Genomic DNA, 14,438 nt, shown 5'->3' on the forward strand with positions numbered 1-14,438 from the left:
TTAGAACCATTTTTTTAAGCCCCATTCACTGAAAAGTGGAATATGAAAAGCAGTCCAATTTGTTGTAAATGATGTTTGTATATGACAATTTAAGCTATTCACAAAAAAATCCATTCAGCCTGTGTTTGAATTGATTTATTTATCTAGTGGTGTTGTTCGGGTAACAAAAGCCTCAGCTACACCTTGGTTCTTTGTCGCCATGGTAACTGCTGCCAGCAGGAGCATCTGCACTTGTGCTATCAAAAGGGGATTCATAGTGAACACATGCATTTTTTTTCATATCCAGGCTGGTTTTTACATGTAATTCAGGCATTTTTAATATTAATAAAGCATTATGAGGCTCATTGAGCAACTTATTTCGGAGCTTGGTCTTCAACTTAAGGGCTACACCAGCTCAGGCTGTAAAAAAATGGGAAAAAATGGATGAAAATTCATTAATTGCACCAACTAATTCTAATCAAAATGCTTTGAGAACTCTGTCACAAAAGGCAAGATAAGAACTGCATATTTTTTGGACTCCAGTGTATTCATTTGAAAGGAACAAATCAAGCATTTGTAGTTTTCTAATGACCTGCTGATTCAATTTCATATATTAAAAATGATCAAATTTGCATTTAACCACTCAGGGATCCTAATGAGTTTCTGCCCACACAGTGTGTTTGAGTCAAATTCAGTAAAGTATTATATTATTATTGGTTTTGATATGTTTGGTTTGTTTCCAAGCCTTTGTCTGGTTTTCCTCTGTTTCTTGTTCATGTCTTTTCTTTGTGATTAGCCAACCAATCAGCTTCCTTCAGCAAGCCATGTCCTGCCCAGGATGATTGTTGTCCTATCACTTTTGATTGTATTTATTTCCTTGTTTTCTTTCACTTCTTGTCGTTTCTTTGTCGCTATTGCACGTTTTTATTATTATTTATTTTGCATGCCCAGATTTTCCCAGTTTTTTTTGTTCTTTAAGGATATCTTTAGTACCGTATTTTCACGACTATAAGGCGTAGTTAAGTCTTAAATTTTCTCCAAAATAGACAGTGCGCCTCATAATACAGTGCGCCTCATAATACAGTGCGCCTCATAATACAGTGCGCCTCATAATACAGTGCGCCTCATAATACAGTGCGCCTCATAATACAGTGCGCCTCATAATACAGTGCGCCTTATAATACAGTGCGCCTTATAATACAGTGCGCCTTATAATACAGTGCGCCTTATAATACAGTGCGCCTTATATATGGAAAAAATATCATTCATTGAGGGTGCGCCTTATAATGCGGTGCGCCTTATAGTCATGAAAATACATTTTTGCCTTAATCTATTATGCCATTATATTTATTTTAAATTAACGTTTTTTTTTCCAATTTGCACCATTTCCCTGACCTTGTTTCTCATATAAAGTCAACATTATTTTTTGTTTCCAGTATAGTTGTGGTTATATTAATATTGCAGGACAATAGTGAACACATGGCCTTTTTTTCGGCTTCTGTCTTTAACATTATGAGCTCTGGCCAATGTTCCAAAATGTTCCTGGATCCTGTGTGGAAGGAACATCTGTTTATAGAGCAGCATGCAGATGGAGCCTGACCTGAGGCCATGTGGTGATAGTGGGAGGGGCTCCTTTCAGTCACGACTAACCTCGGCGCGGCGCTCTTATGTGCAAAGAGCCTAGCGGAGGCGGGGGGGTCTTCCGAGATAAAGGTGAAGAGGAAGGAAAGAGTTGGATTGTGGCAGCTGTATGAGCAGAGCGTGCGTTGACATTAACCTTCTCCATTAATGAAGCGCCAAGGGGAACTGAGCTTGCACAGGAAGGAAGCAAAGAGAGATGGAGGGCGGCATCAAAGTGGCAGAGGAGATGGGCCGTCAATCAAAATGAAGTTTAAATTACGTGGACACATGACATGGCTGCTTTGTGCCTTAGTGTTCTCTTAACTTTGTTTACATTGTGACATCCTTAGAGAGTAACTTGGGTTATTCTCACATCATAGTGACGTACTCATGCTAGACTTTGGATATTGACTTTGGGTCAGTATGGGTTGTACATAGAGGGGGTCCTGAGTAGGGGAAAATATTTCAAATAGCTTGTAGAATGGTGGAGTGCTTTAACTAAAGTGGTTTTGGGTCATTTGATTAAAAGGGATGGTAACAATGACATTGAATGTGGAGTAGTTCATTCAAGAATCTTCTATGTATTGCTCTTTCTAAGGTAGAAAATTGTCAAACATCAATATGTAACACCAATTTAATGAATATCTAAGTGTACAATGTACCTGCACTGATGAGCTCCTTTTTTTTTACGGTCCTTTTGGGCTATAAATTTGGACCTTGGTGGTCACTTAATGCCTGTAGGCATCTTGTTCATAAGATCGATCATATTTGATTTGCTCTTTCAAAATCGAATTTGTGACCCTAAAGGTTGTTTGAGTGTGTGTTGGCAGATTCTCAGTGATGTCGTGTACAAATAGTGCAAGGAAAAAAATGATAAATGACGTTGAGAATGTCATATGAGTCATGAAAAATGATGGGGTTTCAAATGAAGGTCAATGACCCACTTTATGGTTTCTATGTAGGGTTTTAAATGATGGTTTCAGGTTTCAAATTATGGTTATTAGAATAACAATAACAAGAAAAACGTGCATGTTCAGTTGGCCATGGATTGTTTGTTGTCTCTTTGTGTTTTAGTGGTTCACTGGTTCTATATTTCATTTGGATGTTCAAATTTCAACACAATTGTATTCCTTTTTTGATCAGAATTGTGCTTTTTGGGCCATAAAACGGTTGTATCAAGTAGTCCTACATGCACATCAGGCAAAAACTGGTTCAGAGTAGTCGCTTGTTTCATAGAAAGCTAAATGGTGTCCTCCTCTGGCAAAAATTTGCAAACACAAAAACAGTTTCAGTTTCCAAGAATCAACTCCTCTTGTGGTCTCGTTACAGGTCTAACAGTCTAAGAGTGACATATACCTTATCTCTTACTTTATAATGGTAACAAATTCATAAAATAAATCGCAAACCCCATTAAAAAAAACCTTAAATTTGTTCAAACAACCCTAAAAAACACAATTGTCTTTTGCCCAAAAAGTCATGTAATACAGTAATTGGCCCAATTATCATCATTTCTGATAGTGTAAAATAGTAATAATACTTAATATTGTACATAAGAGCCCTTTGGTTGTTGATATGCAGCAAATATGACAACCAACCCTTGTGACAACCAACCCCGCTCTCCTCTACGACTCCCAATTTAAATTAAAGCTGATACCAGATTGACTACAACCTCCATTGATTAGAGGACAGTTGACTATTAAAGTATTTTACTCCATTTGCTGTGCGATTATTTCGAATTTCCAGGATACAACACTTACTGATTAGGATGTAAAACTCCCCCACTAGATGGCAATAATGTATTCTACCCTGAAATCAGTTTTTTTGGCCTCCCTACTAGAGATTCATTCATCTTCCAGACCCTGCGTCCTCATAAGAGTTCCTGGATCTTATCCAAGCTAACTTCAGGCAAAAAGACAGGTCAGCCACACCCTAAACTGGTCACCAGTCAGCCATAGTACTCACAAAGAGGCAAGAAAACCACTCGTACTCGTACAATCACATCGCCACCAGCGGGAATCGAGCCCACTTCTGCCCACAATGAAGTCAAGTGGCTTCAACTAAAGATCTCTTCGCCTTCTCCAGTTTAACAGACATGCAATTGCGTAGCCAGTTGAGATTGGACACAGTGCACTTAGTGATTCTTAACTGTCACGCCGTCTCACGGAGCCTAGCCACATGAAAGGGGGGCCCAATACGTGCGAAAGATTATACATTTAAGGGCGCTCCCCGTTCCCCGACATGTTGTATTCATTTGTATGGCTGGGCTGTGGTGATATAAACCATATGAGTGAATGGGCAGAGACCCAGTGAAAGAAGCAGGCCACCCACGGCTCGCGGGCTGGCTTTTTGTCTTTTTCTCTCCCCACCCAGGTCAAGCGGCATTCCTTCAAGGACTCGAGGGATCTCGTTTAAGTAAGACAACATGAGGACTGGGAGATTACAGCATGTGCTACTTGAACAAAAGAAAGTGAGTAAGAAAATGAGTAACTATCGATAAATGTGTCAGATTGAATTAAAAGTCAAGAGGTGAATGGGGGCACAGAGACGCAGTAGTTGGTAATTTGTCATTTATCGAACCCAGTCCTCTTCATAAAGGTCACCAGGGGTTCTGGAGCTTATCCCAGGTAACTGTGAGGGACCCCCTTGAATTGGTGACCAGCCAATCACAGGGCACAAAGAGATGGACAACTTTTCATGCATAAATTCATACTTAGGGGCAATTTAGAGTGTTCAACCTGCTTACCTTGCAAGTTTTTGGGATGTGGGAGTACCCAGAGAAAACCCACACATGCCCAGGGAGAACATGTAAACTCCAAGTCGGAAATAATAGAAACTGAATTGTTCTTTACCGGTATTTTTTAATGTTTCATGCATAAGATAGGTCGAAAAAAGGAGTGTGCCCTGATTGGTAATGGTGTACTTTTGCAGTTGATTGCAATGACTTTTAAATAGTTTAAAAATTGGTTCCAATGTGACATCATGCTGTGCCTTGTTAAACAACGTAGCTGCCTTCTTGCCCACTAACATTGTAAGCACTGCTTCCTGGTTTAAATCTGATCTGAAACAAGTAAACAAAGCAATATTTCATGAAATAGTCTTTTTTTTGCATGTCCAAATCTCCTCCTTTAGGTGCTTTCATTTGGTCCAAAAGCTGCAGGAATCATCACAACCACAGAATTTGGTTCAGATAGCAAAAACAGACACTATGGGTACTTATATTAATTAGTTTTGGCACACATGGTTGAATAAGGCCCACTGATACAGATTGTAAGATCAAAACCCTCCCAAAAAACATTAAAATGGCCCAATAAATCTATCAATAAATATTTTAAAAATTAAGACATTTAAAATTTTCATACAGTGTATAGCTCGACAGTGTATATTAATTAAATTGGCTATGTTTAAATGAATATTATTCCATTTTAAAATGTGTGCCATTCCTAAATGAGAAATACCATACAAAAAGTAAACTTAATCTCATCTTATCTCATTTTATTTTCTGAACCGCTTTATCCTCACTAGGCTGGTGCTGGAGCCTATTCCAGCTAACTTCAGGCCTGAGGCGAGGAACACCTTAAGAATGAGCCCATGCAGTAAATAGTTTAATAGAGCATTTTTGAATTAATGTAAGTAAGTGACTGGCATCTGGGACTCAAACGGGTCATTTCCCGACACTGGAAATGAAGTCAGTGTCAAAGTGGCGTGCCTGCCCTCGTCATATGACTGGTGGAGAGCTGCGCCCATCCCAGCAGCATGATTCCATCTGGGCTAAATATTTATACAGAGGAGGAGGAGGTGGGAGATTTGGAGGGGGGGCCGGCAACATCACTTAGCCATAACACATTCATTCACATAAGGAGGGAGAGAGGCTTCCACACCAAGTTAGTAACAAGAAGGTTAGAGCCAGAAGAGGAACATTACCATTATACCCCGATAGTGACTTTAGTGACTTTTTTTGGAAGTATAACAGAAGATGAAGAGCTTTGTGGTGTTAGCTATGATGACCACTTTGTGTCAAATTGGAAGAAACACTGCCAATGGTAAGTGGATTTTTGAATAGTAATTGCAACAAAAGGTGTATTTATCTCTTTATTTTGAAAAAATAAATTATGTACAGGTTTATTTAAAAGCTAATTTTTGCATTACTTAATTTTTGACATTGCATATATTGTATTATTTCCATATCTTTTTAATTTGGGGAAATTTAGGGAGACACCTGTTTTTTTTGGAGGGGGGGGGGGTATGTAAAGATAAGAAGAAACAGAATTATTATTATTATTATTATTTGCATAAGGCTGGTTCATCCTTGGGTGAAATTTCAAGATGTCTAAATTTTTTACTGATTTCAGTCCAACATGGTCAACTTATCATTTTGTCATTTTTTGCAGCGGGGATGTGCTGGCTGCAGCATAGTCAGCGCTGTGACATGGTGCTGATGAGAGGGGTCACCAGAGAGGAATGTTGCTCGGGGGGCCGCCTGGACACGGCCTGGTCCAACACCAGCCTGCCCATGAATGAGCTCAGCCTGCTGGGCGTCTTGGGCATCGTTTCATGTAAACCCTGCAAAGGTAAGCAATGGAGAGAAGTTAGCATCTTGTCGAAATCTTTAACAGGCAATGTTCAGACAGTACTACATTATGTATTTTTTTATGGTTTGGTGGTTTCTTGCCAATCGGTGTCCAAGCAACATTATGCCATATTTAGTGAAGTTGGGTGAAAATATAAACCAATTTTTGAATATCAGGAAAATATACATATTCTAATGAGACTCAGAGTAGAATGCATAGGATTTAATAGTTATTAAATATAATGTGTATTGCTGTAAAACAATGTTTGCACGACTGCACAACATTGGAAAAAAAAATTAAAAATACATGTAAATCCTGCATTGATTCACATAAAATTACAAAAAAATGTCCACATACTAAAAAATTCCCGCTTTTTCCAGAGCTGTATAACAATAACAAATTATAAAAATAATAAATTAAGAAAAAAATTATATTAATTCTTTATGGCATGGAATAAATGGACAAAAAACACTGGAATTAGAAGCAGAAAAGTTATCGGAGTTATATTTTCAAAAGGATTTTAACCCTTTGTGACGTAGTTATTTGTGAATCTAGTTTTACTCATGTTATTCACTTTGCAGCCATTTAACACCCCAGAGTCGAAAATGTCAAAGATGCTTGCTCATAAAATGCAGACGTGGGTGAGAAATGAACACGGGAGTGTGAGGTGATCCAAATGACTCCACCCGGCTGGCTGTGCTATAATGCTCAAATCCCTGTGAAGTTTATCCACATTCACTTGAACTGTTAACTTATGTGATCATACCATTCAGCTGGACTTGACTCAAAGAAAGAGATGTGGAGGAGAATAAAAACAGGACAAAGTACTGATAAAACTTTGCCTCCCAAGGACATAACATGTCTGGTTTAAAGTGACCCATTTTTTCAAAATAGAAGGGGAGTAAGAACATTCATGGTGGATGACCTTCTCTGAATACTATCTTCAAATTATAGTGGACTGCTTTTCATGTATAGCTTCCCAATTACCGTATTTTCACGACTATAAGGTGCACTTAAAAGTCTTAAATTTTCTCCAAAATAGACAGTGCGCCTTATAATCCAGTGCGCCTTATATATGGAAAAAACAGAAAACCGAAAAATGAAAAACCACAACTGTCGGATATTAAAAAAAACACAAACGCCTGAACTGAAACAATACTGTTAAATATGCAGATGCCATCTTAGTTTACAACATCTTCCATCATATAGCTCCTCCCCCAATGCAATATTTTATACAAAAAAATCCAAAACATCAACAATGGCTGGCTCTAGAGGTGACTGTGTAGTGAGTGCTTCATACCTGGTAGTCAATCAAAATTACCGTGTTTTCACGACTATAAGGCGCACTTAAAAGTCTTAAATTTTCTCCAAAATAGACAGTGCGCCTTATAATACAGTGTGCCTTAAAATACAGTGTGCCTTATAATACAGTGCGCCTTATAGTCGTGAAAATATGGTAATTTTCTTGAACTGACTACTCATGGTAGGCATGTCTCCCAAATTTCAGGACCTGGGAACAGATACTATTGTATCGTTGGCTGTGAACTTTCCTCTACGTAGGAATATGCTTCCAACTTTTTGTGCGGCGACATTGTAGCTTGTCCACATCGCTCTGCACGTCCAACTTTCCGCAAAATTCATTTAAACTCCAATGGCTGCTCGCTCCCCCCACCCCACCACTCCCTCTGCAAGAGCTTAGGCCGTGTCTGCGTGCAGCCGCTTCACATTGGATGTGTTATGAAAACACGCCAGACCCGCATTCCATCAGGCAGGCGGGACGCCCCCGTGCGTACCGCTCACCGCAAGCCATGTGCTTATTGTAAATATCAGACGAGGTTCAAACTGGTCTGGTTTGTGAATGACAGTCACCTGCAGAATCATAAAAAGTATAAGGGTGATAAAAGTACTCGTATTTTGTACTCAAGTCCAGATACATACTTGTAATTTGAGGAATTGATGTCATTTGTATGATTCCTGGGTACATTAAAACCGAAAAAATAATTCCTTATGGTTCCAATATATTTGGCCAATCTACTTAAAGGGACAGACAATATTAAAAGATAGTTGCTCACAGTTTTTAAGTATGCAGAGCGCAAAATTTCTTAGACCTCCGATTATGGAGAAAATAATGTTTAAAGACAAATAATCAAAACGCTTTTAATCACAGACATTTTGCAAGGTTGATTAAACCCACAAATATACTCTAAACATTTTATTATTATTATTATTTTTCAATGTGACAGAAAAAAAGTGCTGTTTTCATCCATTCATTCAACAAGATTCTTTTGGCCAGTAAGCATGATGAAAATATAATCTAGTTTATTTGTACATTTCCTGCTACAATTGCATTGCGATTGACCCCTGCATGTATAAAAGAAACATCTTTTTTTGCAGATACATGCGAGGGCGTAAAGTGTGGCGATAACAAAGTATGCAAAATGAAGATGGGAAGGCCGCAATGTGTCTGCGCTCCAGACTGCTCCCACATCGTTCGCGGACACGCCGTTTGCGGCAGCGACGGGAAGTCGTACAAAGACGAGTGTGTGCTCCTCATGGCTCGATGCATGGGACACCCCGACTTGGAGGTCATGTACCAGGGAGATTGCAAAAGTAAGCGCCTGTAATATTCAGATCAAGAATTGTCAATTGTAAAAATGTGATAATTATTTTGTCAGAGTCCTGCTCCAACGTAGTGTGTCCGGGAACACACACCTGCGTGACAGACCAGACAAACAGTGCCCACTGCGTGATGTGTCGTACCACGCCCTGCCCCAAACCGCTGCCCTCTGAGCAGCCGATCTGTGGCAATGACAACATCTCGTACCCCAGCGCCTGCCACCTGCGCCGTGCCACCTGCTTCCTTGGCCGTTCCATAGGCGTCCGCCACTATGGCCATTGCAACAGTAAGGACATCCCAAATCAGAAAAAAACTCTTGAATGGCATGCTTTTTTTTTGTGACCGGACGTTTGGTCGCTTGTGTTTTGGTTACCGGTCCAATGTACTTAGATATTAAACAGTACTTAGATATTAAACAGTACTTGGATATTATACAGTACTTAGATATTAAACAGTACTTAGATATTAAACAGTACTTGGATATTAAACAGTACTTGGATATTAAACAGTACTTGGATATTAAACAGTACTTGGATATTAAACAGTACTTAGATATTAAACAGTACTTAAATATTAAACAGTACTTTGATATTAAACAGTACTTTGATATTAAACAGTACTTTGATATTAAACAGTACTTTGATATTAAACAGTATTTTGATATTAAACAGTACTTAGATATTAAACAGTACTTAGATATTAAACAGTACTTTGATATTAAACAGTACTTTGATTTTAAACAGTACTTGGATATTAAACAGTACTTGGATATTAAACAGTAATTGGATATTAAACAGCACTTGGATATTTAACAGTACTTAGATATTAAAAAGTACTTAGATATTAAACTCTCTCTCATGAATATAATTTCGAGAGTTGGCTTCAACAGTAAACGCTCTGTCACCATTTGACCGGCGACCAAAAGGGACCAAAAGACTGGCGACCAAATGACCGGCGACCAAACGTCTGAGCACCATTTTATTTTTTATCTTAACTCACATCATCTATTTGATTTTTGGCAGATCCTCCGAGGAAACCTCATGTGTTCAGCAACATCGAAGAAAACACTGTCTAGACGTCGACAAACGCACCACAAGCTGACCTCGGTGACTTTTGTGACAATCATCCCTTCCTTTTGTACACAATATCTCTGATATGCACACAGTGGTGTGGCGGTGTGTCAAGTGAGTCACCTCGGGTGAACGTGGAATTTCATTTCCCAAATATTTAGTCGCAGTAGTATTGAGTCCATGTTCATCTTGTATATAGTACTCAACCCACTGATAAATACATGTTGGCTTGGAAGACAGTTTCCAATTTGTATAGCTCACTTCTGCACTGTCCATAAATATACAGTTAATATGTCACACTATACCACCGGTGTCAAAGTGGTGGCCCGCGGGCCAAATGTGGCCCACCACATCATTTTGCATGGCCCGAGAAAGTAAATGATCAGTGCCAACTTTGTTTTAAGATGAAATTCAAATGAATATTGTAGATTATTTCCCATGTTTCCTCATTTTTAATCAATAATTCCAATATAATTTGTACTAAATTGAATGTCCAAAAATGATCTATCGATTAGCACGATCGAGAAAGCTGTCAATTTATTTTTCGATTAATTTTGGCACCCAAGTTGGAAGACAAGACATAAATAGTTCCTGACTGTCGCTTTTTCCTAAATTAAGGTGCCCCAAAAAGCTATAAAAACCTAAAAACGGGTCTTTTACACCCATAAATCCCATTGAGGTGCCATTTACCCCCCCACGCTACACCACTGTGTAAATATACTCTCGTTTAAAAGTGCCTGCAAGGTAGGTTGGGGTAAATGAACACATCAAGTAGACAGAAGTCCAAAAAAAAAGTGTTCATATTGTAAATAGAATACCGCAACTATTTATTGTAGAAGGTATCAATCACTATTTATGATTTTATCATAATAACACATGTATTCTTGGGAAAGCCGATACGAAGCTATGTATTTATATTGCTTTTCTTTTTTCCTTTTTTTCTCAGCCAGTGGCAACCGCATTTTTATGGGCTGGTTTCAAGACAAACAAGATTTTTTTCCCCCTCATTAACTTGACAGGATAAAAATCTGGATAGAAAGCTAAAACCATGTTTATTGTCATTTAAAAGTAGCGCTGCTAGACAGAAAGTTATTGTTTAGTACTCCAGCACAACATGTACTAACAATTATGGGAAGCCATCTGAGTATGTATTTGATACTTTTAATATTCAAGTTGAGGATAAGGCCCTTTTTTTCCATAGTAAAATAAATAACTGCCTCACAAATGAAGCTAGAACTGAATATACAGCCCTATTCAAATATTCCTATCAAAAAACTCTTAATTTTTGTTCCATTTATGCAACAATACCTCCTCTATGGAATGCTGGGCTTTGTTTTTGTTTTATTTTGTAAATACTACAAGCTTTTGTAGGATGGGCAGCGCTTTTGTTTGTTTTGGGTGCTTCAATTTGATCAAAATTCCCCCAAAAGAATGTAGCGGAGAAGATCGAATTAGAGTTAGAATGGACCTCAGTAGCCAACACTTGATGTGGTGCCATCAGAGGTGAGTCAGGTCTGAGTTTGTGTTGACGGCCCCGATGAACTCCCCACCCCTCGAGTCCATGCTAAGAAATTCAAATGAGCATGCGGACTTACTTGTGTGTGTGTAACCTACTGTGAAAAATGAAGTAATAAATGCCTCCTATTTTTGTACTCTCGTTTTCACATCATAAAGTTATTAATACTATGACACCAACTGAGTCTTCTTTCTCTAGAACACACACCTGATAGGTTCACCAATATGTATTCCCAAGTCCATTCTTCAATAATAGAGGCATCTGAGATCATATTCTTTTATTCTTGCAAGATAGAATCGATCCACACACACACACACACACACGAGTCTTTTTTGCTAATATATTCATAAGATTTAAACAACATGCATCACAGAGAAGTCAAAACATTATGTAGAGTCTCATAATAGTTTGTTTCAGTTCTCAAAACTATTGTAGGTCTCTCGAATCTTGTTCTCTGATGCGGACTATCTTGAGAAGCCATGTTTCCCAAAACAAATCCACAGTTCCCATAGAACTTGTTGTTAACCATCTTTAGAGTTGTGCTTCCCAAAACAATTTTCCATTTTCTTGCTGTGAACCAGTCTTGAGAAGTGAAGGAAAAGTGACCTTCAAAATGTGTTTTGGTTAACTTTGAAGCGAGCATTTCTTTTGCAAAAGATGTATTAAAATGCCTTGTATTAATGTCACATTTATAATAATGATGAATCTAACATTCCTAATATGCAAAGCGGTCATATATGTAATGTTTAATATCCAAAATAAGGCAAAGCGTTCATATATATGATGTTTAATATCCAAAATAAGGCAAAGTGTTCATATATGTAATGCTTAATATCCAAAATAAGGCAAAGCGTTCATATATATGATGTTTAATATCCAAATTAAGGCAAAGCGTTCATATATATGATGTTTAACATCCAAAATAAGGCAAAGTGTTCATATATGTAATGTTTAATATCCAAAATAAGGCAAAATCTTCTTCATTGCAAGCACATATATATAATAATTATATTTCAAGCAAATTTATAATAATATAACACCTAATTTACCTTATTTAACATTGAACATCTCCCCTCAAATTAGCCTTGGCTTTTTTTGGTTCAGATTTTTTTGAAACAGGCTGTTTATATTCCTGCTACACTTTTTTTAATGGCTATTTTTGCATAGTTTAATTAATGTTACTGTTGTAATCTTATGTTGCCCGTGCCAGCATACACCCTCTCTAAAGTACACGCCCATGCGTTGTTGAAATTTAACAAGCATGACCAAGAGGAAACAAGCCTTGTGTTTTTTAACACCATCTTGTCAGGCATACAGATGTGGCCTTCATTTGACCCTCCAAATCAGTTTTTTTACAGCCTGAAGGCTAATAAATTGTTCGCACAAACACTTTGTTATGTCATCACTAAACAGAGAAGTCATAAATGTCAGAGTAACCGTTTTTTGTCACGCATACATATGTCCAGACTGCTTTAATGAGGGATTTGTGTTGACTACGAATTATTTTGAGTCATATATTTGGAATTACAACAACATGAAGGCATTAGGAGAAAGTTCACACAGATTTTTATTTCAAGTTAGCGCAATTTAACATTTTAAAAGGCCTGCTGTATCCCTAAAGCTAAAACTTGACAATTTAAGTGAGCAGAAAGATATTCAACAAGTTAACGGTTTTAGAGTGATGGCTTAAAACTCAGGTGTCAAAGTGGCGGCCCGCGGGCCAAATTTGGCCCGCCGCATCATTTTGTGCGGCCCGAAAAAGTAAATCATAAATGTTGACTTTCTGTTTTAGGATGAAATTCAAATGTTTATAGATGTACATTACATGATTTTGACCTTTTTAAAATCAATCATTGCAATTTTTTAATACAAATTATTTTCTTTTGTGATTTTAGTTCAAAAAGTATTTTATAAAATCTAAAAAAATATATAAATAATTTTTTTTTCCATTTTCCACTTTAATATTGAAAATTTTAACAAATATTTTGTTTCCTTTTGAAATGAAAAACATGATTACCAGAATTTTTTCCATCACGAAGAAAAAAAAAGCTCAAATAAACATTGTTTTAAATCTATATAAAACGACTATGTAGGGCTTTTAATCCAATTAAAAAAAAAAATCTAAATATAGATTATATTTAATAATAATAATTATAATAACTAACCCGAGTTTGACACCCTTAGTTAAGAACTCTTAAACCTTTTCATTGTGCCTAATTACAATCTTAAATGAACCTAAAACTGTGGCCGATTATTGACAGACACATTTTTGTGTGTATTGGTAACATTTGAAGAAGAGCATGACATCATGGCAAAGTATCATTTTGTCAGTTTGATCATATAATTCAAAGCAATACGTCAGATTTGCCCCGTGTAGTGATGGCTATGTCACTAAAACCTCCCATCTTCAAAAACAAATTAGTCATATGCCCGACTATCATCACAATGTCCTTTCCAAACAGCCCCCCCTTGCCATTCCGTGACATGTCAACGACATCCACATGGAACGGTCTGCACTTGTGCAAAATTCCTCTTCCCATTTCCAATAAGTCAGACAACGGCAAACTCACAAACCAGCTTGTGATGAAAGTGGGCCCTTTAGACCACCCGCTCGCCAAAGAGAGCGCCACCGCATTGTAAACGTCTCCATCCCAACAGCTGAAACTAATACATATCAGGGCGACCCCGCCATGGAAATGTATTTGCAAACAGATACTGTTTCCTTGGTCCTAAATGTTCCCACAAATCAATCCATATCCTCTAATGTCAGCCCAGACACAGCATGCATTTGATCTATTGACTGTTCGAGGAATTGTTTTGCTTCTACGGAAAAACCCTCGTAAAATTATAATGTTATCCTATACGGCGGTGCCTTCAGAAGCCAATTTAAAATCTTTTTGTGATCATTTTTATAGCTCACGCATTCATATTTCAAGTTGTTTCAGGCACAAATCAAGTTTCACGACTGCTATGACTCAATATGCTGCAGTAAATGTCATGTTATCACAGAGGGTGAGTATATATATACCATATTTTCACGACTATAAGGCGCACCGCATTGTAAGGCG

At 37.7% G+C, this 14,438-nt stretch overlaps 1 protein-coding gene and 1 long non-coding RNA gene across 3 annotated transcripts; both read left to right on the forward strand.

The window, feature by feature from the left end:
• The first annotated feature begins 3,449 nt into the window (after positions 1-3,449).
• Positions 3,450-5,180, forward strand: LOC144196347 (uncharacterized). The gene is made up of 3 exons (XR_013326244.1): positions 3,450-3,516; positions 3,970-4,066; positions 5,122-5,180. It is a non-coding gene; the product is annotated as an uncharacterized LOC144196347 (long non-coding RNA).
• Positions 5,181-5,442: 262 nt separating this feature from the next.
• On the forward strand, positions 5,443-11,545 carry fstl3 (follistatin-like 3 (secreted glycoprotein)). 2 transcript variants are annotated; one of them, XM_077716331.1, is made up of 6 exons: positions 5,443-5,639; positions 5,988-6,167; positions 8,562-8,777; positions 8,843-9,070; positions 9,807-9,890; positions 10,801-11,545. In XM_077716331.1, the coding sequence occupies exons 1-5, from the start codon at positions 5,573-5,575 to the stop codon at positions 9,857-9,859; spliced, it is 744 nt and encodes a 247-aa protein (XP_077572457.1). In that variant the 5' UTR covers positions 5,443-5,572; the 3' UTR covers positions 9,860-9,890; positions 10,801-11,545. The 2 variants fall into 2 exon arrangements, with proteins under 2 accessions (XP_077572457.1, XP_077572456.1); XM_077716330.1 differs by having other exon boundaries at positions 9,807-11,545.
• The last annotated feature ends 2,893 nt before the right edge of the window (positions 11,546-14,438 follow it).

The sequence above is a fragment of the Stigmatopora nigra genome, chromosome 5 (assembly GCF_051989575.1).
Source record: "Stigmatopora nigra isolate UIUO_SnigA chromosome 5, RoL_Snig_1.1, whole genome shotgun sequence".
Taxonomy (NCBI): Eukaryota; Metazoa; Chordata; class Actinopteri; order Syngnathiformes; family Syngnathidae; genus Stigmatopora; species Stigmatopora nigra.